This window comes from Labeo rohita, chromosome 3 (genome assembly GCF_022985175.1).
Source record: "Labeo rohita strain BAU-BD-2019 chromosome 3, IGBB_LRoh.1.0, whole genome shotgun sequence".
NCBI classification, from domain to species: Eukaryota; Metazoa; Chordata; class Actinopteri; order Cypriniformes; family Cyprinidae; genus Labeo; species Labeo rohita.
The window spans coordinates 47,158,322-47,186,295 of NC_066871.1; the positions used below are offsets into that span (position 1 = coordinate 47,158,322).

At 34.5% G+C, this 27,974-nt stretch overlaps 5 protein-coding genes and 1 pseudogene across 6 annotated transcripts in view; 3 read left to right on the top strand and 3 right to left on the bottom strand.

Moving 5' to 3' along the window:
• LOC127161323 (gastrula zinc finger protein XlCGF8.2DB-like) overlaps positions 1 to 3,834 on the top strand; it is a 77,808-nt gene extending 73,974 nt beyond the window's left edge. The window contains exon 3 of the transcript XR_007827014.1: positions 3,094 to 3,834. The gene's annotated coding sequence lies outside the window, so the exon portion shown is untranslated. The remainder of the gene's footprint in view (positions 1 to 3,093) is intronic.
• The window catches only part of LOC127163037 (zinc finger protein 91-like), a 30,870-nt pseudogene extending 10,346 nt beyond the window's left edge, over positions 1 to 20,524 (bottom strand).
• Positions 1 to 27,974, bottom strand: part of LOC127161542 (gastrula zinc finger protein XlCGF49.1-like) — a 136,300-nt gene that overhangs the window by 99,436 nt on the left and 8,890 nt on the right. The window lies entirely within an intron of this gene.
• LOC127161178 (gastrula zinc finger protein XlCGF57.1) overlaps positions 1 to 27,974 on the bottom strand; it is a 74,742-nt gene that overhangs the window by 31,958 nt on the left and 14,810 nt on the right. The window lies entirely within an intron of this gene.
• LOC127161462 (gastrula zinc finger protein XlCGF8.2DB-like) lies at positions 1,231 to 3,100 on the top strand. Its single transcript, XM_051104213.1, has 2 exons — positions 1,231 to 1,430; positions 1,907 to 3,100. Exons 1-2 carry the CDS (start codon positions 1,292 to 1,294, stop codon positions 2,758 to 2,760), a joined length of 993 nt encoding a protein of 330 aa, XP_050960170.1. The 5' UTR covers positions 1,231 to 1,291; the 3' UTR covers positions 2,761 to 3,100.
• Positions 15,861 to 26,025, top strand: LOC127156981 (gastrula zinc finger protein XlCGF57.1). The gene is made up of 6 exons (XM_051100170.1): positions 15,861 to 15,929; positions 16,097 to 16,256; positions 20,257 to 20,403; positions 23,831 to 24,007; positions 24,605 to 24,979; positions 25,148 to 26,025. The coding sequence occupies exons 1-6, from the start codon at positions 15,861 to 15,863 to the stop codon at positions 26,023 to 26,025; spliced, it is 1,806 nt and encodes a 601-aa protein (XP_050956127.1).

Sequence of the window (27,974 nt, forward strand, 5' to 3'; positions counted from 1 at the left end):
AAACCAGTATTACATCTTGTAAAAAGGTGTGTCATGTTTGCACTGTAAGACTGATTCTAGTAATACACGCCCAACTTTGGAGACATGGGTCACTTCCAGGGCTTGATCATGCCTTGTCAGTGCTTCAGCCAGGGTTTTTTGACCCGCTAAATACCTTGGCAGCTCGGGCTTGAACCCTGATAGCACACGTAATCTCAGTCATTTGATCTGCATTTACCTCTGTCATCTGCAAGATGTAGTTTGCTTCTGCAGCCTAGGGTTTTATTAGATGTCAAATAGACATCTATTAGATGTCTTTAAGATGTTTATGATTTAGAATGTATGTAAAACTGACATCTTACAGATGTCTGCCAGACTTGAGTACACAGCGGATGCTTTGAGACAAGAGATCTTTAACAGACATCTTGCAGACGTAGAGAACAGAGTTCTCCGAATCTGGAGAGTGTCAGCACCACAGATCTTGTCTCTTTATACTTGAATGTCCGATGTTCATATTTAGCTCTTTGTCACTGTTGCCTTTGACTTGCTTAGTAGACACTCAATACTGAACAATTTGATCAATTTGACTGTATATAACAATGCCATGTTTTGCTCACAGAACACAGCAGAAACTCCTCACAGACGCAGTAATGAGACTTAGTCTTATAGGTTATACTTTCATTATTGGTCTGCATAGTTACTAAATATGGCATGATTTTAAATAATTGTTAATATTTTATGTTAGAGTATTTATTAGTCAGATATTGAACTTTTTAATGCCTGTGTGAACAGGTATCATGTTTAATGTTGTTCTTTCTTTTTCTGATTCAGAAAGACAATTTTCCCCCAAACTAAAATGGATCTGCTTATGTTCATGTTCGTTTCTTTTTATTCTGAGGATATCTCAGGGTATGTAGTGAACAAATTATCCTTCATTTTTGCTAACAGTGTTGAAGTTAAGCAGAGCTGACGTTGGCAAATTTAAATCTGTACATACACAAAGTATTTGTCTCGTATTATTTTCCCTCCTCTCGACGCTTCACACTCCAGTCCAGCGGATGGCGCTAATACACATACGTTTGTTTGCCAAACACCATTAAACCTTAGAGAAAGAAGATTAGTTTCACCGTGATCTGTTGTTTTGTGTGATGCTACAAACAGTTAGTTAAAATGTACTATTTCTAAATAAAAATATACCTAATTGAATCAGATCACCAAATAACATTACCTGTAATATTCTCATCCTCATAGTCGTGACTAAGTTTTCAAATAAGAAGGTATATCAGCTGAACTGAGATCTGCTGTTGTGAAGATGGTGTTTGTTAAAGAGGAGAATGAGGAGGATACGAGTGAACCAGAACTCTGGAGAATAAAACAGGAGGAACCAGAAAACTGGAGAATAAAACAGGAGAACCCAGAAAACTGGAGAATAAAACAGGAGGAGCAAGGAGGTTGGTCTTTATTCTTTATTCTTCTTTAATGGCTGTTTGTGGTACATTAAACTAACCAATATTTAGCAGGGTGCTAAGTAAAATGTAAGGGCATAATTATGATTAAATAGTGTTAAATTCACATTTCAAAGGTCTTAAAAATGTGATATATATAATTTCTGCTTGTTGCTTGTTGCTTTTTGGTATTGTAGTATTTAGTATTTTAGTGTTGAACGCATATGAGACACATCAGATGCAATAGGAATTCTTTGAGTGGAGGATGGGAGCGGCGGAGTTTACTGTGGTTAGATGAAATCTCTGGCATTAAATTAAATCACCCCATCACATAAAGTAAAAAAAAAAAAAGCTTTTTATGCAATTTGGCCGTTCCTTTACAAAACAATAGGCTTAAATGAAAAAAAATGCAAACCTGTAAAAAAACTTTTGTTTTCCAAATGAACCAGTTGATTTTCATCACCTTAATTTTTCCATTTTAGGCCTGATGAAATTCAAAGAGGAAAGACAAGATCTGAATGAAGTGGAAGAGAAACATCAGGATCAGAAAGCTCACGATGCCACTGGAGAAAAATCAGTGAGTTGCTCCAAGACTAAAAACAGTTGCTCACAACGGAATATTAAAAGAAAAGGGGTCAAAAGGCCTTTCAGCTGCTCTCAGTGTGGAAATGCATTCACTCATAAAAAATACCTTAAGAATCACATGAGAATTCATAATAGAATAAGACCTTTTGTCTGCTCTGAGTGTGGAAATGCTTTCAACCATAGAGGAAGCCTTTGGAATCACATGAAAATTCATACGGGAATAAAAGCTTTCCTCTGCGCCCAGTGTGGAAAGAGTTTCAAACAGAAAAGAAACCTTGACGAACACATAATAAATGTTCATACTGCAAAAAGGTCTTTCACCTGCTCTGAGTGTGGAAGTACTTTCAAACACAAAGTAAACCTTATGACTCACATGTTAATTCATACAGGAAAAAAGCCTTTCACCTGCTCTGAGTGTGGAAACACGTTCAGCCACAATGGAAGCCTTTGGAATCACATGAAAATTCATACTGAAAATAAGTCTTTCTGCTGCTCTCAGTGTGGAAAGTGTTTTACACAGAAAAAACAACTCAAAGAACATATGCGCATTCACACCTCAGTAAAGCCTTTCAGCTGCTCTCAGTGTGGAAAAACATTCACACGTAAAGAAACCCTTAAGTATCACATGTTAAATCATGCTGGAATAAAACCTTTCAGCTGCTCTCAGTGTGGAAAGAGTTTCACACATAGAAAACAACTTAATATGCATGTGCGTATTCACACTTCAGAAAAGTCTTTCACCTGTTTTTAGTGTGGAATTGCTTTCCCATGTAAAAGAAGCCTTGAGATAGAGTTGGGAGGCAGTTGTTCACTGTCTATGGCTAATAGACATGACAATGTTGAGCTGGCATCATGATTCCTCCCCCCACCCCCTCTCCTGCATCCCAATACCGTGGTCAGAAAGGAAATTACGTGTACTACTGAACCTCTGTGCCTCTTCTTGGGAAAAAGCCTTTTACTTGCTCTCAGAGTGGAAAGTGTTTCACCTGTAAACAAGGATTTAATAGTCAAAAGAGAATTCACATTGAAGCAATTCCTTATGCATGTCATCTGTGTGTAAAGAGCTTTAAATGGTGATTTAAAGGTGCTGTAAACAATTTTGAGAAAGCTGTTGAATGTGAATCAGACCAAGCCCCACAACACACTTGCAATCAATCAGCATTAGGGGCCATGTCACTCAAACCATTTATTCACTGTTAAAAAGGCCTGCTGACTTTTATTTTGAAGTGTTCTGGCGATCAGCCAATGTGCTGTCAACACCGCAACATAAAGACACTCGGACTGGGCGATATGGAAAAAAATATATATCTTATGGATAATCGCCTTTAAAATTATTGCAGTGTCTTTTGACATTGTCTACCAAAGCCCCACCTCCATCACGTCTCCCCCACACCGGGACAACGTTGCAGACATGCAGCATAAACACACACCATGTTCAGTTTGGCCTTAATTATTGCCATGGTTGGTTTTACTTTTCTTTGTTTGTGCTTAGAAAACATCAGCTTTGCTGTTATGATGCTGTTGCTAATAATGTCCACTCTGTTCTTATCAAATTTGTGTTCGAAATTAATTTAATTTTGTGAGGAGAACTGATGAGGAAAAATAATAGAACCCAATTTTACGTCTTGGTGATGTTAGACATTCTGGCCATGATAATAAATGCATGTTGATGCCACAGTAATATGTCTTGAATAAAATACGTCTATTTTCGTATGTTTCTCTTATTATTATAATTATAGTTGTTTAATTGGTTTTAAACTTGTAGCCAAGCTATAATGTATTTGATAAATACTATGTATGATTAAAATCAGGGAATAAAGAGAAATTCTGGGCAAAAACGGTAAGATTATTATTTTTTTTTTTTACCTTTCAGGTTGGCTACTGTAGTTCAGAGGTCTTCTTTTGGCTCATTTATAACGAAATAAAAATAACTGATTAAATTATTTGGAAGCATGAGGAATTTAAATTTTTATTTTATTAACTTAAAAATTTTAAATTTAAAAACTTAAAATGTAAATTTTATTGATTGGAAAACCTAATGGTTTGAATGACATTAGCAAAGTATAAATTGATATTTGAGGGCTGCAGTGTGATCTTTGTTGGTTGACCACTCCTAGGCAGTGTTGGAGAAAGTTATTTTTAAAAGTAATGCATTACAATATTGAGCTACTACCTAAAAATGTAACTAATTACGTTGCTTAGTTACTTTTTATGGCAAGTAATGCGTTACTTTTTAAATCTGGGCAGGGCTTGCTTTTTTGTTTTTAATATAAAAAGAAAACAAATGTTAGATTTTCTTAAGTAATTTTTGCTTATTAGTATGGTTAAATTGGATCATCGGAGGTCGGCAGCAAAGACATTGGTTAATAAAATGGGATTAAATGCATAAATAATATTTGTATTATTTAACATTATTGTAGGTTTGCGTCATATTCATAGTTGAATTTCACTGTTTTTATTCATTTTGAGGAATACTGAATCTGTTTTTTGTGAGTGAGATGAATTAATGCATGTTCACATTTATTCTAGAACTAACATCTTACTTCCTATTTCTCTTAACATGGGGAAATGAGAGCTTTTAATCAATAAATGGGGGGGGAAGTAACTGGCATTACTTATTTGAACTCATTAACTCAGATATTTTCTTGTCAATTAAAAACTGATGCGTTACTTTACTAGTTACTTGGAAAAAAGTAATAATATTATGCAACTTGCGTTACTTGTAATGTGTTACCCCCAACACTGTCCTAGGGAGGGTAACTGTGATCTTGAATGTCCTCCATTTGTAAACAATCTGTCTGACTGTGGATTTGTGGAGTCCAAACTCTTTAGATATGGTTTTGTAATCCTTTCTAGCCGGATGAGGAACAACAATTCTTTTTCTGATCTACTTTGCTGTCTGATCTACATGCCATGACTCACTTCCACAAACATGATCAGACTTTGATAGATTCCTGTTCTTTAAGTAAAACAGGGCATACACAGGCATCTGATATCATCCTATTATTTGATAACACATATGAACAAATGGACTGTAATTTTACTTTAAAGCGGTCATCGGATGCCCATTTTCCACAAGTTGATATGATTCTTTAGGGTCTTAATGGTCTACAATATGCTTGTACTTAAAAATTCTCAATGGTTGTGTAAAACAACACCCTTTTTACCATGTCCAGAAATCATCCCATTCTGAGGGATTGTTCCTTTATATGCAAATGAGCTCTGTTGGCCCGCCAGTCTCTCTGTGGAGTGATGAGCCTGTTTACTTTAGCTGCTAAACTTGCTAACTAGCACTTTATGAGGAAAGGCAATAGCAAAGATTCATTAAAAAAAAAAAAAAAAAACTCACTTCTGCTGTAGGTGAAGCTGCATCAGGAATGATCCTCGCTAACATAGACGGGTATATGAGCCGCATTCCCTTCACAAACAAACATAATTCACTGCATCTTCAGCAGCTCAGATGTCGGGAGTAAATGACGACCATTATGTCCATTAATACATCTAGCAACACAACACCTCAATCGCTCAAATTGAGATATTCTTGTCTAACTTACATTCCTGCTCCGGCATCAAAACAATGGAGGTCGGACTGTGTCAGCTGATCTGAGGTAAGACTCTCATGTCAGTCAACTATTGTGGGAGCAGCAGCTGGTTGATGTGATTTACTTAATTAAATAACAGAAAAAAGGACACAACTCTTGGCGCAAAAAATTAAATAAACAGAAGGCGACGACAGGTATAACATTACCAACAAATGCTGAGAGGATATGTATGCCAATGGAGAGGGACACAAGGTAAAATTCCTTTCTAAAAATACCACATTTATTGACAGAATTAATGAATGAGCTATGAACGCAGCGTAACTGTTTACTTGGCTGTTTGATCTAATAGCGCTTCAGCTTAGCACACACACTGTATCAGCACGGTTTAGCACAGTTGTCTAGTGCCGAGAATTCCGGGCCGAGAACGGTTTGTAATCGTACCGTGCTGTGCCACACAACTGGAACCGTACCTGACCGTTCTAAGAACCGATAGTGGAGAAGCGGCTAACTGCTAATCCTAGAGATATACATACTTTTGCAACTCATAAATATTTAACGCTGGATCATTTTTCTCAATAAATAAATGACAAACTATATTTCCTCTCATTTGTTTGATTGGGTTCTCTTTGTCAACTTTCAAGAACTTTCAAGAAATCTGATTAACTTTTTGATCATATTTATGCAAATATATAGAAAATTCTAAGGGTTTACAAACTTTTAGGCAGCACTGTATATTAATTTAATATTGTACAGTAGAAAACTTTTCAGGGACAATCCTCCCAAATTCCAATAACCTATAATTGTTATTGTAAAACACAAGTTATAAAATGTACATTCTAATAATAATATGCATTTACCACAACTGCATAACGTAATGTAATGTTTTAAACATTTTTAATACATAAGTATAAAATTAATGATAAAATGAAATGATACGTGTAATATAAGAGGATTATTGCCAGAATGTGGCGGCAAGGTTCACTCTGCAAAAAGAATCAAGTGACTTTCTATATTGAGTAATTATAAATCACAACTCAACTGATGCATTCAAATAGTCATATTCATTCAGGAAGGACACACCATTCTGTGCGTTATGCTAAGAGTCAATTGCAAAGCCGTTCTGTGTCTTTACTTAAGATGTTTATTTGGCAGAAAAAATGAAACACCATTTGAGAAATAAATTAAAAATAATTATTAATTAATAATTAATAACAATTAATAATGAATATAAATTAAATAGACTCAGCATATTGTTTAAAACAAAAGCTGTGACAGTGCAAAATGCTTTGGCTATCCAGATCTATACAATTCTCTATGGTAGTGTGGCTTTCCCACACACTCTTTTTTATTATTATTATTAGTAGTAGTAGTAGTAGTAGTTTTTAATATTACATAAAAAAACGAATGAACAAGGTTGTGTTGATTGCAAACTAATAATTTGAAAAATTACATTCATGGAAAGTTTCAAATTTTTATAAAATGCATCAAAATTGTCTACTTTCTGCTGTTATATAAGGGTTTGTTTTCATGTTCTTTCACTTTTCTGTATTTCTTTAACAACTTACTGACAAATGATTCTTATTTATTTATTTATTTATTTTTATTCTTATTATTTTTTTTTTGTTTCAGTTGATTGTTCATACTGAGGAAAAAGAAAATTGTGATCAAGTTGAGGAAGAAAAATCAAGTCAAAATCATCTAACCTTAACAAACAGATTTAAATTCATAAAAACCAAGAAATATTTCAAATGTGATCATTGCTCAAAGTGTTTCAGAAAAAAAAGGAAACCTTTCAGCACATATGAACATTCATACTAGAGAGAAACAGTTTACTTGTAATCAATGCAGCAAGAGTTTAACACAACCAGCAAACCTTAAGGATCACATGAACATCCACACTGGAGAAAAGCGGCATGCATGTGATCAATGCGGCAAAACATTTTTGTGGGTTTCAGTCCTGAAGAATCACCTGAAAATTCATACAAAGGAGAAGCTACATTTATGTTATTTGTGCAGAAAGAGTTTTTCATGTATAAATACTTTGAAAGCACATCAGAAAATACACACTGCTGTGAGAGATTACATGTGCTCTGAGTGTGAAAAGACTTTTACTTCAGCTAAAAATTTAAAACAGCATGAGATGATTCACACTGGACAAAAACCTTATAAGTGTTCACATTGTGACAAAAGATTCATTCAGTCAACACATCTGAAAATACATGAGAGGATCCACACTGGAGAAAACCTTACAAATGTTAAGACTGTGAAGAGAGCTTCAGATGGTCAGAAACCCTGAAAAGACATGAAAGGGTCCACACTGAAGTAAAATCTAAGTGTTCACACTGGCTGTGTCCAAAATATCATGTGACCTATGACATTATAACAAGCTCAACAGCTTAAAATATGTGAGCAGATTTTATTAATCTATCTGTAAATATTTTGTTGTTGATGAAATTAGCTCATTTTGTGGAAGAAACATCTGCCCTTTTATTGTTATTGAAGTATAACCAATACATTTTGAGTTGATTTACGTTTTTATATTTTTAACAATACTAATATGACTGACCCACAGTTTAATTCTTGTAAATATTATTTTTATTATGAAAACCCAAACTCTTATCTCTTTGTATTTATTTTACATTTATTTTTATGTGCAAAATTGTTAATCCACATGCAAAACTTTTTTTCCTTTATCTTGTTGAATTTCTATCTTCTTTCATCCCTGATTATTATAAATAATTAAAAACAACAACAACAAATGCAATTTTAATGCTTGTTCAAAGATATTTAATCCATTTATGTATATGTAATCTTGGATGCAAGCAAACCCATTATAGTTATGTTTTTTTTTTTTTTTTTTTTTTTGCATTGTTAAAGATTCTAGCATCTTTCCTAGGAGTGGGGGAAAATTGATCGATTCTCCGATGCATTGCAATTCTCTCTTCAATGATTCTGAAATATTCAGTCAGACACGTGCGCATTGCTTGACAGTGTGTGCCTCCACCCACCGTGTTTTACTTTAGATACTTAAAGAACACTTATTTTAAATGTAATTTTTTTTTTTTTAAGTAGCCTGGTTATATAATAAAAAAATAGTTAATTTTGTAAACTTAAAGTTTTGCACAAAATAAATTTGATATAAAATTTATATGAAAATGTAGCCATGTGCAGTAATTTTGAAAACCGAGAATGTGATGCATCATGATATTGAGTTGATAATACAATTTGTAATTGAACTGAATCATGAAAAGAGTGAAGATTCCCACTCCTACTTTTAAGATAGCAGTACTGACACACAGAAATTCCAACTATAAATAAAAAAGCATAGAAACTGCAATTTTGGTTAAAATGTGTGGTTGTAAAGATGTATTTGCACAACAGAATAATTAATTGGGGAAAAAATGTAGATCAAGAATCGTTTTGAAATCGGATCGTGACTCTCCAATGTTTGGAAAATGGCACAGCTCTTTAAATATCTGAAAGTACACTCTTAACATCAGTCAGTCAAGCATTATAATATGATAATGACAGAAATTTTGTAATTAGAATTAAAAATTGGTAACCATGTATGAATGCATAAAAGTCATTTTAACTGATATTTTTTGGTCATTCAGTGTTTCTGTAAAAATATGGGGAGGGAAAAAAAAACTAACAATAAAACCTAACAACAATAATAAAAATTAATTATTATTATTATTATTATTATTATTATTATTATTATTATTATTATTATATGAGTTCTACTAATAAGAACAATATAAAACGCAATAAGGATTAATGAGCTGCTGGGTTCATGATTATTAATAAGGGTTGTGTGCCTTAGCTAGAACTGATTTGCTGAAATCAAAACAGAAACGATAATAGATGAGCACCAGCCAATGAGACTGTCGTTTGCGCATTAGTCCACCAATACTCAGGCCCGGGTCCACCCAATCAAAAGCTTGGCCCACCCTGGCCCCACACTACATAACCCAACAGTCAATCACGAAAATTGGATCGATATTCAGTTGTGCTAGATTTTAATTTTTCCTTTTTTTTTTTTTACTGCTTGCACCCCATAACATTTTAATATTGTATATAGTTTTCGCGCTATCAATATGCATGTTATTGAAATCGCTTTTGCGCTGTTTACTTTCACTTTTGATTTTGTGATTAACGCTCACTCTGTGTAAAGGACTGACCAAAACAAAGTAAATATTACATAAATGGTTAAACGACAGCAGAAATTTTATTTATTTTAAGGGTTTAAAGTGTAGTTAACATTATTTTGTTTAAAATTATGTATCTCGGAAACGAGCTGGCAGCAGAAATCACACAGAACAGAAGGAAATGTTATCATTTCATTTTCATAAACACTTAAATATAAACATAAACGATTAAACAATTTAATAATTTAATTGAAAACATAAGGCCATTGATACGACAACTAAAAACAACAATAATAATGAAATTAACACCGGGATTTTAATATTCATTAGGATTCGTTTTAAGGTGTGGTTAACACGTCCGTATTGTACGTTTAAATGCTGAAAATATGTAAGTATTTGTAGGTTTAGATGCTGTACAGTAAATACATCAAAAAAAAGTAAGTAAATGTACGTTTTATATGTCTGAAAAAAATGTAAAATACGTAGGTAAATGTGAGATCACGTTTTATATAACCACTCAGTTTGTACGTTTCCAAAACTACATTTTCATTTCTATAAAAAAATAATTTTTATAAAGATTTCTAGAAAAAATATGTTTATTTTATTTATGATATATTTTTTCCAACTGAACTAATGATTTTTTATTTCTATAAAAATTTAATTTTTATAAAAATTTCTCTCCAGTGTGGCAGTGATGGAATTGTGTCAAAGCTCTTGGTCCCCCTAACCAGACATTAGAGTGCATTTTTTTTTTTCTGCGCGATTCAGTCTAATAAAACGCATGTTCCCAAAATTCAGGATATGGGGGTAGAAAATGTATATTTATATAATTTCATATAGTTAATCAATATCACATGAAGAGTGCCTTTTTTGTTGTTGTTGTTGTTGTTTTACAAAAATCACAAATGTTCACAAATATTGATTTTATACAACAGTTCAATAAACTAGAAGATATTATTAAGAGACTTACGTTATAGACACCATGTTGACTATTTTTGCTTTGTTTCGCCAAAAAAATCATTCCAAACACAGCCACTGCGCTGTTTTGACGGTGTATGATGGTCTATGACGGTGTTTCGTTCCTGAATGAATCAACAGTTTAAATGATTCGGTTCAATCGCAATGACTCACTTATTAACGGTGACTTACTGACAGCTACTGGCGGTTGTAATTCCACATTTAAAGTACCTTAAAAACAGCCTTTAACGTTTTAGGATTAAAATATTTAAAACATTTTTCATGCATTTGTAACTGCAGGTTAAATACATTCATGTCCTGCATTAAACAGTGGGTAAATACATCTAAACGCCATTTCAGATGCGTTTGTTTCCTCTATATTGAATAGATGCATTTTGTTGATTTTATTTGTGTGATAACAGCCTAAAATGTCTTATTATTCTAAGTGACTATTGATTAAACATACAAATTTGACACAAAAGATAATGTACACTTTCAGAAAAAAAAAAAAAAAAAAAAAAAAAAAAGGCTTTATAAAGTGTAAGGCTTCATCCACTGGCCCAGTTGTCTGGTTGAAGGTTTAATGCATGTTCCATCTTTTAACAGTGCTTCTGTAGAATCCACTTCATTTATCAGGATTTAGTTTCAATTTTAATCTAGCTCCATGTTTAATCTGACTCCAATTCCATGTGATCGTAAATTTAGGTGCTTATATGTACGCTGATCACAAATATTGATTATGTATTAATTTAGATATTTGATTATTCTGAAAATTCCATACTTTCAATTATTTGTTCATTGGGGACCTAATGTCTCTTTTGAGTCTGGCATGGCCAGCGCCAATCTCACGATCACAAAAACTCCAGTCTGATGTTAGTCAGAGGTCTGTAGGTGACTAATACCTTTTTGACAGCTGCCAACTGCTTGCCTTCACAAAAAGTGTAGTTTACTTTAGTCTTCTCCCATACGACATGCTAACATCAGTGATAGACAGAAATCAGGAGGTCTCCAGGTGAAGTGCCAACTGCTCCATTCAGTCCTGAGCCTGCAGTTTGCTCTATCCTGGTCGTAATTTGTGGTAACAAAAGCCATCAAGCAATTTACTAGTAATAATGATTTCAGAAGAGATCAAAATAAATAAAATATAATGTTTTATTTGTCAGGTAAAAATTATCATGCCAATTACATAATTTAACAATGACAGTCCAATTCAGAATTAAATTAAGTTCCAATTCAAATAAATACATAACATCAAATACTCAAAGATAAATCTAAGAGTGGGAGATGCAAACCTGACCGCAGAGAGATACACAGAAGCATGTGAGAGATTTGGAGGCAAAGCTTTAGAGACTCTCACACACAGTGTGGGGTTCTTCTGAATACAGAATCTCAAAGTAGTGTTTTGTCACTTTGCTTATATACCCAGACCAAAACAAATAAATCTTCCAATCAGTTGTAAAAACAAAGACTTTTAGGTTTGTCAGGAGATCTCATGACCCAGGGTCACACCTGGCTGGAGATTCTCACCCGACCCTAAGGGGAAAACGGACCCCTCAGCAGCAAAACACAATCCTACAAAAAATGTTCAGTCTTCCTCATAATATGTGACTGCTGTGAAATTGAGACTATTTTACCAATCGCACAAAGACCTTTAGAATGATACTAAACATGAAAGGGAAAAATCAACATATTCAAAAGATACAACACACATGGTATATGGATATTCTTAGTGACTTTCAGTGGAACCTTTTGGGGGGAAAAGTGTGAGAGAGGCAGAGAAGGCAATGGGGGTGGTGTTGTTTGCCCTCTTTGAAGGTTTCTTCTCCAACTTAGTTTTGTTTTGTTGCATGGCATCTGTTTTTGTCAGAGTTCCTGGACTTTAAATTCATGAGGAAATAATTTCACCTCTTACAAAAAAAAAAAAATGCACACACTCTTCAAATCACTTTAAACTTGTTTGAAAATATTAATTTCCTAGGCTAGATATTTAATAATTCTTTGTTTAGTGATTGTTTGGTACACCTAATTCACTGATCATCATAAAAAATAAGTTTTTATCTTAAATTGGGTTTTCTCAATGAAAACAAGGACAAGACAAAAATATGAATCACAAGTTTTTTGTTTTTTTTTTTTTTTTTAATGGAGAGGGTTAGGGGGACCCCTTTAACAGATGATTGATTGAAACGCTTCCCACATGCAGTGCAATGATATGGTTATTCTCCAGTGTGGATCCTTGCATGTCTTTTCAGTTTTTTTGTCTGATTAAATCTCTTGTCACAGTGTGGACACTTATAAGGTTTCTCTCCAGTGTGAATCATCTCATGAGTTTTCAGATGTGTTGGCCGAGTGAATCCCTTGTCACAGTGTGAACACTTATAAGGTTTCTCTCCAGTGTGGGTCATCTCATGTGTTTTTAGATGTGTTGAATGATTGAATTTCTTGCCACAGTGTGAACACTTATAAGGTTCCTCTCCAGTGTGGATCCTCTCATGTGTTCTCCGGCATCCTGGCTTTTTGAATCTCTTGTAGCAGTGTGAACACTTATAAGGTTTCTCCTCAGTGTGGATCATCTCATGTGTTTTCAGATGTGCTGACTGACTGAATCTCTTGTTGCAGTGTGAACACTTATAAGGTTTCTCTCCAGTGTGAATCATCTCATGTGTTTTCAGATGTATTGACTGACTGAATCTCTTGTTGCAGAGTGAACACTCATAAGGTCTCTGTCCAGTGTGGGTCCTCTCATGTGTTTTCAGACTTGATAACTGAGTGAATCTCTTGTCACAGTGTGAACACTCATAAGGTTTTTCTCCAGTGTGGATCCTCTCATGTGTTTTCAGATGTGTTGAATGACTGAATCTCTTGTCACAATGTGAACACTTGTAAGGTTTTTCTGCAGTGTGAGTCCTCACATGCAGTTTTAAACAGGTCGCTGTAGTGAAAGTCTTTTCACAATGAGAGCACACATGCTCTCTCACACCAGTATGCATTTTCTGATGTTTTTTTAAATATTGTAGACTCGAAAAACCCTTTCCACACATATAACATGAATGTGGTTTTCCTCCAGTTTTGACATGTTTTTTCTCCTCAACTTCACTTGATTCTTCATTCTCCTCTTTTTCTTCAATTAACTCTGAAACAAAAGTAAAAAATGGTTCATTTTCAGTGAATTGTTAAAAGCTGAGAAATGTGAACATAAACGTGAACCCATTCAATGTTTTACATCTGTAATAATTTACTTTTTTTTTTTTTTTTAACTTTACCTAATTTAATGGGGACAACTTGGTAAACCTAAAATTAACAATGCCCTCTACACATTTTGTAGCATCTGTGTTCTTTAGGGTCAGTTTCATATCAAAATGTAGAAATTCGAGAAATATGAAAACTTTACACCCATTTGTTTTGGGTGATACTGTGGTCACTACAACAAGCTATAATTATACATACATATATACTATAATTGTATATATTTAGTATAATATTCAAAAAAACCTATCATAACTATACCTGTAGTACTGCGATATTCACATGACATGAGGGTAGGGGGAATCCTGATTCTCAAAAGAACTTTAATATTTCCCATGCCATTGAGAATGGAAAACAATTCACATGGTTTACAGGGGAGGGGAAAAGATATACTTGAAAACTTACAGGGGAGAAGGATAGGGTTGGGAATCGAGAACCGGTTTCAAATTTCCAAGACCCGGGTATTTAATAAGATGCGTGCATTTCGGTTCCGCTTAAGAATTACTGTGTTCGCATTTTAAAGTGATTTTGAAGTTTAAAATCAAACAATTTAAGCACAGGAAGGGAGAGAGCTTGCGCACTGTTTGTTCGTGGATAACATTTCAGGATATTCTCCATATAATTGACTGCTATGGTGCCCCGAGTTTGAACTTCTAAAATGCAGTTTAAATGCGGCTTATATACAATTTATATACTTTATAATGTCATACTTCAAAATCGTCCTATATGGCTGTTTTACCTTTTTTTTTTTTTTTTTTTTTGTTAAGGGTGTTTGATCATCTTTGCATGTTCACTTTGCAAAGATGGGTCGGAACTTCTGCAGTGATGTAGGATGATTTTAAAATTATTTTTGAAGTTGAGGGAGGAAATACGATTGGAGTTTTTGTGACATACAAATTTTTCAAATTGTTGTTCTGGTAGTGGACTTCTCCTTTAATGTTAATGCAAAAACAAAAAAAAAAAAATCATTCACTGATCTTGACTGAATATCTTTCCTAACTTTAATGAGGATGCAGTGCTTTGAAACCTTTGATTTAAATTCTATCCCTGCAATTTGTTGAGCTGTATTTATTTAGGTGGCTATTTAGATATTTGAGTTGAATCAACTTTTATGGCAGCTGGGTTACTTACCCATCTGTTAAGTTTAGCAAACACAAATATCTAAGTTGTTACTTAGTACAACTTAACATTTCAAGTTGAATAAACTTATTTTAGTTGACTGAACTTAAAATTTTAAGGCAGCTGGGTAACAAATTATTTTAAGCTGACTCAACAAATTGTGTTTTTTTTTTTTGTTTTTTTTTTACAGTATACACAAAGCAGTATACCTGTGACATGAGAGTTCTGCATTGAGAAAAACACAATGACTCAAATGCATTAAACAGCACAAATATATTGACTGTTTGCCATGGTGGATCGACATTAAGGACTAAGGTCTCAGTGTCATTCACACAGCAGCAGTGAAGAGAAAACACGCTTGAGAAACAGTTTAGAAATGGGAAAAAAAAAAAAATTCAATCTACATATAAAATACTGGTAACTCATTCACTAGTAATTACATATAAATAAATCATTTTTTAGAGATGCAAATATGTCAGAAACGATGTATGGCGATACAAATGCCGACTTGCCCACTTTTTTTTTTTTTTTAATCGATGCATCGCATCCTTACTTTTTATGCTGATGCACCTAGCAAATCAGAAATCTTCCCATCCCTAACACATGCCAAGCAAACCAGCCAAATATGGCATAAATATGGCTGCATGTGATGCAAAATTCAGCTATGCCTGGAACATGTAGGTGTACACTGTTAAATTCCCCAGAGAAGCACCCCAAAAAGAATCAGGGCATGAGGATGGTACTAGACATGGCTGAGGGACTGAATGGCCATAACATTACATGTGATATTTTTTTCACATTTTTTCACCCTGGGTGAGGAACTGCTAAAAAGGAAGGTTAGCATGTTGGGGATGGTGAGAAAAGATAAGCCTGAGCTTCCCTCTAAGCTTTTTGTGATGAAGAACAGAAAGGTAACATCTTTAGTATTTGCTATCACTGAAAAAGCCACTGTTGTTTCCTATTGCCTCCCCAAAAAAGGAAAAATGTCTTGCTAATGAGCACTATGCACAAAGAGAAGACAGAAAACCACAAATGGTCCTAGATTACAATGAGACAAAGGGAGGTGTTGATAATTTAGACAAGGTCACGGCCACCTATAGGTGATGTGAGCGTCTACAATGCCTTTGTGTTTCGGAGTGAAATAAACAAGGACTGGAACAGTGGAAAACTGAGTCAAAGGAGGATTTTTCTGGAGCAGCTGGGATACAAACTAGTGAAACCTCACATAGCGAAAGATGGTGCCTTCCAAGAGCATCAACAGCTGCTGCAACTGTTGTGAAGGACATCCACATGGAGACACACACTCCAGTGTTTCAAACTGCAGACAGAAAAATGGTGGTGTCTGGTCTGTCCCACCAGAAATGACTTAAAAACAAGCAACACTTGTGTGAAATGCAAAAAAAAAAAAAAAAAATCATCTGCAAGGAGGATGCACACACTTTCTGCATATCATGTTCAAAGTAATGCAGACAAAGGGAATGTATCTTCTGGTGGGCTGTATGCTATGCTATAGAGTCACATAAAATACATAAAATAATTCCTGACACAATGCTAAAATGTACTTTTTGTAGGTGTCTTTGTAAATGTTCCTTATTTCTTTCTTGTTAAATATACTGTTATGTGTCCCTATGATGTAATGATGATGATGTTCTGTTTTAGAAATAAAATAGTTTAAAATGTTTTTTTTTTTTCTGTAGTCAAACTGACCGCAAACATTATGCATGTTGCTCTCTTTGATAACAGAAAAAAAAACTGTTATGTGTTCCTTACTGATATCCATGATGTTTTGTTTAAAAATAAAATCCTTCTAAATGTTTGAAATTGTGTTTTTCTTGGGGTGAAATCTTGATAATTCAAGTCAATGAAACAATTCATGCATTCAAATACATGTGATCTCCCCACACCACTATCTCTGTGTTGGATAAGGCGGGCAGAATGCTAGATTGGGTACACGTCGGGTGGTTCTTCATCTCATCATGACAAGAATACTTAACGATGCAATACTTAGCCCCATGTTTCCATAGGGATAACTATTAAGTATGTTTGTATGTGGGTCATTCCAGCTGGAATCATCAAATTTTGGAAAAGTTCCCCACCTGACCTCCTCAGATTTGTCTGAAAAAAATCTATGTGATGGGTAATATGCCCAATAGATCATATACAAAATTTCAGATCTCTACTGTGCATACTTTTTTCACAAAAAATCTGTAAAAAAGTTTGTTTTTTACCCCATTTTGGCATCACAGTCTGAGTGACCATGTTCAGACTGAAATACGCACAAGTAACATATTTTCCTGGGGCCATATCTGTGATGTGAAGGCCTTGTTCAACTGGGTCAACCTCAAAGTTGACATGGAATCCTGGTGTTCCTGATACTCGACTGACCTCAAAATTGATCATTGTTGACTGATTGACTGATTGATTGATTGATGCTAGATCTCATACCACCTGAGTATTATTATTTCTCATCAATATTGCCCTCATTTCTTAATGAAAATGGATGTATTATTCACTGGATTGGGTGGAACATCAAGATTAGGTACTTATGTTGCATTCCATTGAATGTCGGTAGTCGGTGAATCCGAGTTAGTTCTCCCGATGTCCGTTGTAAATGCGTTCCATTGTAACAGTTGGCAAAAATATGGATGCCTATGGATAATTCCAACCGACTCGATCTGCACTGAACTGGCCCGAGTGTGTGTTTCGGAACCCCAACTTAAGTGGCCGTTCCATTGCACTTTCCCGAGGTGGAGGTCGGATTTCCCTGAGTCCCGAGCACAATGGAATGCTGCATTATAGCATTAATTTAGGCATATGAGTTCAAAATAGCTGGTACTACAGTAATTGTGAATGTCACACAACAATGATTTTTTTAAAAAAATATTACAGAAAAATGAGGCAAAACCCCATCCCAATTTTTTTATATTTTATCAATAAGAACATGCTCTTTAAAAAAAAAAAGTTTCATGTTCACACTTGGTGTCATTCATGGGAAATATTGCTCTGAACATTGGTGTAAATTAGTTTTTTTCCATTTTTGGACCTTAATATCTCAACATCCATAAGACTCTATTGTCTGATGTCAAAGGATGTGAAAGACATGGTACATATCAGACCATTTACTAAGTTTGATGCTTATACATTGAAGATTGAGGTTTCTATGGACATCTGAAAACCCTTAAAGTAATAGTTTCAAAGAAAAGTAGAGGGCCAGCATTCAGGTGTAAATTCAGTAACAGTGCTGTGAGTTGTAATTCATGCAGTTCTGGACTAGGACTCTTAGCCCAGAAAATTTCATGGACCTGGCACAACTAGTTCTGGAGATATTTTAGTCTGAACATGGTCACTCAGACAGTGATGCCAAAACGGGGTAAAAAACAATTTTTTTTTTTCAGATTTTTTGTGAAAAAAGTACGCACAGTAGAGATCTGAAATTTTGTATATGATCTATTGGGCATATTACCCATCACATAGATTTTTTTCAGACAAATCTGAGGGGGTCAGGTGGGGACCATTTGATGATTCCAGCTGGAATGACCCATGTGCATTCAGCTACACAATTATCTAACATACACAGACCTGTCTACCTTGGATTCCTTACGATTCTGATTTAGAAGTTTTGTGAGTACTATAGGTACAGGATGAAACACAGGTTTTGGTGGGGTCCTTATATTCCTATATAGCTACATTATTACCTGAAGCTACTTGATGGCTGATGTCAAAATTTTTATCGCACAATGTGCACAATTTTATGTAAATATTTTCCAAAATTTAGAAGGTCTACACTCACACACAAGTCACACACACCTTTAACCAATGAGGTTTTTTTTTTTTTTGCAATTCAAATTATATATATATATAGAAGGTCTACACTCAGTCACACACACCTTTAACCAACTGATTATTGCACCCCTTTCTGCCTACTTCCAGCGGTGCTCTTTCGCTCCTCTATAAAAGCCCAGTTTCATATGCAATACAGTAAAATCATGTAATATGACTTTCATAAAATTGGACATGCTTAATTTATTAATGTTTATTTGATGTCATGTTTTTAAAAAAAACTTCTGCTGTTCTGTGTATGCACTTAGAGATGGAACAGAACTTTTGTAGATTTAATAAGAAACAAAGTTTTTTTTTTTTTGTTTTTGTTTTTTATTCTTACAGTGAAGAAAATGCTGTTTTATTTAACCTTTAATTGTCATATAAAATTTCTCCAGTAGGCTGTTAGAATACTTTAGACTTGCATGAAAGTATTCAGTATTATTTATTTGTTTATTTTGCAAAAAGGACTGCTGTGCAGTGGTATTCAGAATAGTGAAATTTTGCTGGTATCTAAAAGGTATGTCATATTAACCTTATGTACAAAAAATGTCTACTTGGTATTGCCATCTTTAAATAATTACTCACATAAACTTTTGGACCCACTCATAATTGTGTTAAATAATCATGATTTACACTATTGACCAAAGAATTGAACATGTTGCTGACTATCATTAAATGGATAGTTCACCCTAGATTGAAAAAGATATTTTGAAAACTGTGGGTAACCAAACATTAGCTGGTCCACATTTGATAGCAGGAAAAATTACTATGGAAGTCTGTTCAACTGTTTGGTTATGCACATTCTTCAAAATACATTTATCATAGCATCATCATATTGTAGTGAATGAGTGAGCACAATGATATTCACATCATTTTGTAGCAAAAACTTTAGTCTACCATATCCAGGTCTCAAAAGTCTTGTGTACAAATGCTCTGCATGTGTTTTGTGGTCTTATTTCAGTGACTTAAAATATGTCAGAACTTCTCCAGGGCCCCAAAACCCCTCAGACCCCAGAGGGTTAAAGCTTTGTAAGCCTAATCTACCACAAACAGTCATTAAAGATGAATGAATAATAAACACCAACCTCCTTGTTCCTCCAGTTTTATTTCCAAGGGTTCTGGTTCCTCATGTTTTATTCCCAAAGGTTCTGGTTCCTCCTGTTTTATTTCCAAGGGTTCTGGTTCCTCGTGTTTTATATTTAAAAGTTCTGGTTCCTCCTGTTTTATTCCCAAAGGTTCTGGTTCCTCCTGTTTTATTTCCAAAGGTTCTGGTCCCTCGTGTTTTTTATTCCCAAAAGTTCTAGATCCCTGTGTTTTATTCTCCATGTTTCTGGTTCCTCCTGTTTTATTTCCAAAGGTTCTTGTTCCTCCTGTTTTATATTTAAGAGTTCTGGTTCCTCTTGTTTTATTTTCCAGGGTTCTGGTTTACTCGTGTCCTCTTCACTCTCCTCTTTAACAAACCACATTTTTCACAGCAGCAGATCTCACTTCAGCTGATTCTCCTCCAGATATTCCTGCTTGCTTCAAAACTTAGTCACGACTGTGAGGATGAGAATATTACAGGTATTTACTGACCTGATTCAAAAACTGTATTTTTGTATTTACAGAAACAACATTTTGCTAACAGGTTGTATCACAACCAAAATCACAACCAAAACAACACGGAACGCGGTGAAACTAATCTTCTTCCTCTGAGGTTTAATGGTGTTTGGCAAACAAACGTATGTGTTTTAGCGCCACCCACTGGACTGGAATTAGTGCGTGTATGAGCTTTTTTCTTCTTTCTTTCTTGAAAAATAAATAAATAATAATAAATAAATAAACAATCTGTATTCATGATTGAGGATTAGAGGCGAAAACATGCAACTTATTAAGTGAAATATTACATTGAATATCACACAGCGCTGAATAAATATGCAAATATGACAATGATACGATGTATCCTAAAATAAATAAATAAATATTTCTCTTGTCAATCAAGTAAAATAACGGAACCTACACACAGGAGCCTGATAAAAATATTCATTCTACAAGAAACTTTCAAATAGCACTCACAACAATACACAATAAAGATTCATATAAAGCCAGTAAACCTTAAACATAGCCTATTATTTGTGATATTAAATTAAAATTTATGGATATAATAATGTATACAATTTTTACCTGATAAACTACTTTTCACTTGATTCCCAATAGTTTTAGAGAACAATTATTCCTAGTTTAAATAAAATTATTTAGATATGATGTGACACTATTTGCTTAAAGTTGTTTTGTGCTTGATGAGACAACAATATGAAGGGACAGACAGTCATTAACCTTATTCTTTTGTCTCTATACATAAAAATACATTTGCATAGATGGGTGGACATAATCACCTGATACTGCAAATGTGGCAAATTTGCATTAAGCACATTTGCGCATCTTTGTAATTTAAATTAATAGCTTACATTTGCAAAAACAGCCTGCAATAGTAAAAATACACCCTTTTCATGAAAGTCTGTGTTTAATAAAACTTTTCTTATTTTATATACATATTTTTTATACATATATTTTAATCTAATGTCATTAATCATTAATAATCAATGTTTTGGTTTTATGTGATTCTTTGATTCTTGGTGAAGTTTACTAAAAATATATTCATGTGTCCTCCAAATTGACCCAGAACCTAATGAGTTTGTACATGAGACATTCATTTATTCATCAACTCCAAGAGACACCAAGTTTTGAGTGTTGTAGCTGGAGGAGCAGAGATGACTGTACATCAACACACTTCACAGCCACTGTCACAGAAAAAAATCGACATTACTGACTGCATAGCACAATTACACTTTAATTATGGAGTCTACTGACTTTTGTATTGTTAACTGTTGCACTAATTTATGTACTGTGTAATGCCATAGTATGCTATACAAATTTAAGTTATGAAATTATAATTGTATGTAATTATTATAGATCACTGATCATAATCATTTAATTGCATTGTGTAGTTTATTTGTGAGTAATAAGGTAAATAACATAGAATCAGTGGTTAAAATGTTTTCACTATTTGGAATCAAAACTTCCAATGATAGATAATAATAATAATTTGCCAATAATAGTAATAATAAAAATAATAAAAAAAAAAACAAAACTTTAAAGCAGTGATTTTTTTTATGTTTCCCTTTTGCAAAGTTTACAAACACACCTGATAAATCCTGCTGACGAGGAGTGCAAGAAGTAAAAGAAAATGGCTCTTCCTAGTCTACAGGCTCAGACAAATGTTGTATGGCCGAGGATTTTTTTTTTTTTTTCACCCATTTGATACATTTTAATACTCTGCACAAGAGTTAATATAGATACATATGAATAACATTTGGAGCAATATTGCTGGTGCTCTTTATTATTGTTGTTAGTTTCTGCACAAAACTGTAGCATGTTAATGATGGTGCCCCCCGTATATTGTGAGAAATAACAGAACTGTTTTTCAACAGTTAACAATACAAAAGTCAAAAGTTCAGTTTCTGACTCAAATAATGTGCTTCTATCAGCAAACACTCAGAATAAAGTGAGATGATCTGCTGATGACCCTAAATGTCTTGTTGAATGGGTGTTGATCTGAGGCTTGTCAATATTAACAGAGCTGCTGAAAAGACTCTTTATTTCATGCCAGTAGTTCCTGTTTTTACCTCATTAATATGAAAATATAGGTCAAAAATATTATTATTTGTTTTATATTTAGTTTACAATTTGCAACATTACCAGAATATTAGATATTTTCAATATAGTTTATAACTATAGGATAAGATGTATGAAGCAAAATAAATGGAAAAATACTAATTGGAGAGAGTATTTCATTCATGGAACATTTCAGGAACATAATTTATAAAAAGTCATCAGGGCTGACTTGTCTTTTCATGTTCTTTCACTTCATATTTCTGTTATAGGGTATCAGAGCAAATCAGACAAAATGAAGATCCGATCAGAACATTTGGTTGAAACCAAAGAGCCAAATTCCACAAAGAGGCCCAAGCTACCAGACAACGTCATAAATCTGTCCATGATACCCTGGCGCCAGCCAGCCTGAAGTAAGCCTAACCAACCAACTTTCACAGCTTTGAACAACTTGCAACATTAACACAAAAGAACACAATTATTGATAATCCCAACTCAGAAAGGAGATTGTCAATTTTGGGGCAAGAAACCCAAGACCACTGGTCAAAGATACAGCACATCAGGACCATCACATGAGGAAACTTTTTGGGTGGTGCTCCCCCACCCAATACAAGAACCAGAAAGAGTTCCTTCTAAATTCATTTGTTTCTCGGAACATGCCCTTAGTTCACAGAATGACAGACAGACTGTCTTTTTACATAAATATGCACCAAAATGATGCTTAAAAGGACTTATAAATGAACATCTGACCATTGCATAACTCCCTACTATGTATGTTACCCACACATTTGTCAATTATGTTCTAATCACTTGTTGTGTATATGTCATTTTAATAACTACTGAATAGCTTAAGGGTTTATATTCATGTTTGGTATGTATGAGTTTGAAAATTCATGCTTTGAACATTTCTACCGATCAATTCTTTGTCAAATGGGTTGTATTCCTGTTATAGAAATCATGGCTCTGCAAGAGGGGGAAAATTCTGACCATGTGACTGATAAGTTAGCATGCTGATTTATGGTTTGGGAGGAGAAACATTGCAATATCCCGAGTTCTAATTGGTCAAGACACCATTTTGGGATGTGCCCCAAGCTGAGTTTAAAACCACAGGACACCATAAAGCCATGCTTTTAGCTACTGGTTTTATCCATCACTGCTAGCCATGCTCTTAGCCCTCATTTTCCCGCTGTTTTTCCGCGTTCTTTTAAACGCTTCCTGGCTTGCACGCCAGCCACTCCTTTAAACGAAAACATGAGGAGATCGTCACATTTCTTTCTTTTACTTTAATCTTTTCTTTCCGTTGAGTGTTTCGTGTTCTAAGTTAAGTTTTGCCGCTAAGCCGTGTCTCCGACTTCGTGCCCACCTCAAGACTTTAACCAGCGTACACGACTCCATCCTCCAGCCAGCGCCCAAGACATCACTTCAAACGACCACGGACTTCCAGCCAATCAGAAACCTTGGGGAACCCCTTTCTGCAACGACGTCATCAAAGGGAATCTCTTAACACAAAGGCAAGGCAAGTACAAACCTCCAGATTCTCGCTGAACTGGTGCATTTTATATAAAGTTTAATAACCTCGTTGACAAACTCAACGCGAGGGTTAATTAAATGATTGATGGTTGTTCAGGTCTAAGCAATTGCATATATTGCTATAAACTTGGGATTTTATATTCTCACTCTTCTAAACTTAGTCCTTCTTCACTTTTTCTCTTTCTGCAACTTGTATGAATGTGTGAATGCATGTCTATGTGTTAGATTAGTTCTTAGGTTTATCCAATAAATCATTAATCACACATTGAAAAGAGAAGTATCTTGTGTTTTGTGCTTATAAATGAATGTCTTAAACTGCTGAACTTGTTACCATATTAATAAATAGTGTTTTCACTATATTTTGGATATTAGTATCCATATTACAGGTTGATGTTATAAAGCTCGATCAATGAATCACTGGCCAATTCATTCATCCGCTGTTAAATGTAGATTCTGTTCAATCTTAAATGATTCCCTTGGAGCTAAATTGACCTCTGTAATCTCACCTACACTGTGAATTATTTTGATGTTATGAAAATAAAATTGATCATTGAAAATAAGACTGTTTTTCCTTTCATTTAAGATCTGATGGAAGAGAACGAGGAGAGTGAAGAACTGAGTGAAGTGATGGAGAAACATCATGACAAACCTGGAGAAAAACCTTTGAGTTGCTCAAAGACTAAAAATACATTTTTAAAGAAAAGAGCCAAGAAATCTTTCACCTGCACTCAGTGTGGAAAGAGTTTTACAAACACACAACGCCTTGATGTTCATATGAGAGTTCATACTGGAGAGAAACCGTTCAGTTGTGATCAGTGTGGGAAGAGCTTCAGGCAGTCAACACACCTTAGGGAGCACATGATGATCCACACTGGAGAGAAACCATTCATGTGTGATCAGTGTGAAAAGACATTCTCAAACAAACAAAATCTTAAGGTTCACATGAGAATTCATACTGGTGAGAAGCCATTTACATGTGGTCAGTGTGGAAAGAGCTTCACATATAAATCAAATCTTGATGGTCACATGAGAATTCATACTGGAGAGAAGCCATTCATGTGTGAACAATGTGAAAAGACATTTTCAAAGAAAAGATACCTTGACCTTCATATGAGAGTTCACACAGGAGAGAAGCCACATGCATGCCATCAGTGTGGGAAGAGTTACACACAACCAACACACCTTAGGGAACACATGAGGGTCCACACAGGAGAGAAACCATTTATGTGTGATCAGTGTGAAAAGAGATTCACATACAAACAAAGTCTTGTGCATCACATGAGAGTTCACACTGGAGAGAAGTTATTCAAATGCGACCAATGTGGAAAGAGTTTCACATGTAAACAAAATCGTGATGTTCACATGAGAGTTCACACTGGAGAGAAACTGTTCACATGTGATCAGTGTGGGAAGAGTTTCAGTGATTCAGCATACCTCAAAGTACATGTGAGAATCCACACAGGAGAGAAGCCGTTCACATGTGATCAGTGTGAAAAGAGATTCTCAAACAAACAATGTCTTGTGCTTCACATGAGAGTTCATACTGGAAAGAAGCAGTTTGCATGTGACCAGTGTGACAAAACATTTCGTGTGGCATCACACCTGAAGACACACCAGACAGTTCATACGAAGGAGAAACCACATTCATGTTCTGTATGTGGAAAGAATTTTTCACTGCTGCAATATTTAAAAGTACATCAGAAAATACATACTGGTGTGAGAGAACATATGTGCTTTGAGTGTGGGAAAACTTTTATTTCAACAAGCAGTTTAAAACTGCACCAAAGGATCCACACTGAAGAGAAACCTTATAAGTGTTCACACTGCGACAAGAGATTCACTCAGTTATCAAATCAGAAAACACATGAGAGGATCCACAGCAGAGAGAAACCGCACACATGTGATCAGTGCGGAAAGAGTTTTGCTCTTAAAAGTTATCTGAAGATACACAGGAAGATCCATGCAGCAGAGAAACCAGATCACCACAGTCTGAAATCACAGTAAGCAGTTAATCTTTACATTCTGAGTAAGTCTCTTTAATGTAAGTTAGTCACAGCCAAATCACCTTTTAGCCCAAGTCTTGTCACCTATTGAAGAAAAGCAAAGTTGAGGTGACATGGATGGGAGACGTTCTGGTTTCATGACCAAACAATCGTGTAGTGATTATTTGCACCAACAGAAGGTGCTGTGAGCTACACTGCTCTATTCTCGCGTCTCAAATTCATGAGTTATTACTACACCATATGCGTGACGTCATTAACAACGTCCCTATATTGTTGAACTAATGTGGTTCGTGTTCAGGACACATTCGTGACTAGCTAGTTCGTTTCCACAACAATGCATCATACTATGGTAAATAATCATCCAGTTATGTCGCTAAAGTGGAAACTCACCCCTGGACAAGAGCTGAATGCTATCAATTATTAAATCGCTTTTAAGGTAGTCATGTAATTTGCCATGTACTGTACCTGATATGTCCAAAATCAATGTATATATCAAAAATAACACACATTTAATTCAATCAAAATCGGAATCGAGTCGCAAGCTTGTGTCAACCATTTATTTATTACACAAACCATCATGAAATTTAAAATAGAAAACTGTTCACTGCAGTTGTCCAAGAGAATAACTATTGAACTGTGATTTTGACTTCGGACTTGAATTTTCACTTTTAGGTTTGACTCTTTCAAATCTCACATGATTTAATGTTTCTTTTAGATCTGCTGGACGTGAATAAGAAGATTCACATGAGATTCACAGTGGGAAGAAGCGGCTCCACTTTAGTGTTTTATGCAAATACAATAAATACTTAAATGTATCTTTGAAACCGACCACTTTGCTTCTCTTCTTCTCTTGAGATGCTATCCGACACATCAGTAAGGATGTCTCATTTGTTTTTACTTCTGCTTAATTTTTGTATTTGCTTCAAGTAATAATTGATTAAACCTTTTCATTTTATCAACATCTTTTCGTTATTGTCCTTATTTTTAATTTTCTACTGATTCTGCTTGCATCAAAAATAATTGTATAGTTATTTCTAAAAACCATTAAATATTATGTTTGCTTTTAGGGCTTTATATGTGTTTCTCAATAGAGCTTAGCATGCCTAATAAATTTCACTGCAGGTTCCCTCATTCAGTCTGTACTGATTTCATCGGGTTTAGCGCTACTCGAGCGTTTTTTCTGGCGTCTATATTACTAAAATAAACATTTAGTGCAGCGGGTGTGGAATATCTGGTCACACTAAATTTTATTTTCATTCTTGCAATTAACAACCATTACAGTTTTCTATGTTAATTTTGTCTTTTTTTTTTTTTTTTTTATGTTTATTAAAAGTAAATATTAACATCAAATAGGTTTGTTCTCTATTGATTATAAAATAAATAAATTTAAAAAACGCTAATGAAAAACAAATTTTCTTTTTCTTTTCTTTTTTTTTTTTTTATTTTAAATTATTATTTTGATCATGTAAAAGTTGAATAAATACGCTTTTAATGTATGTTTGGTTTGTTAGGATATGACAATATTTTGCTGAGATACAACTATTTGAAATTTTTTATGAAAAAAATCAAAATACTGAGATAATCGCGAATCACGGACATTTTGGGCGATTTAGAGATCCCGTCCGCTTTTTTAAAGATCTTTTCAGTCCGAGGAAAAGAGGGCGCATGGTCACCCCACTCAATTTGAATGCGTAAAATATTGTCATGTTTTGTCACAGAACACAGCAGAGACTCCTGAAATGCACCAGATTCTGCTTTTTCACAGACGCAGTAATGAGACACAGACTTTTACACATTTATCCTGTCCTCTGGGTTATACTTTGATTAATGGTCTGCACAGCTCTGATTTAAATTTAAATCTGTACACCCGTAAAGTATTTCTTTAATATTATTCCCCTCCTCTCGATGCTTCACACTCCAATCCAGCGAGTGGCGCTAAAACACCTACGT

Coding starts and splice junctions, on each gene's coding strand:
- LOC127161462 (XM_051104213.1), top strand. CDS start 1,292: ATGGTGTTTGTTAAAGAGGAGAATGAGGAGGATACGAGTGAACCAGAA. Junction 1,431..1,906: donor AAAACAGGAGGAGCAAGGAG/GTTGGTCTTTAT, acceptor TTTCCATTTTAG/GCCTGATGAAATTCAAAGAG.
- LOC127156981 (XM_051100170.1), top strand. CDS start 15,861: ATGTTGGGGATGGTGAGAAAAGATAAGCCTGAGCTTCCCTCTAAGCTT. Junction 24,008..24,604: donor TCTCTTAACACAAAGGCAAG/GCAAGTACAAAC, acceptor CTTTCATTTAAG/ATCTGATGGAAGAGAACGAG. Junction 24,980..25,147: donor TCACATGAGAATTCATACTG/GTGAGAAGCCAT, acceptor GAGTTCACACAG/GAGAGAAGCCACATGCATGC.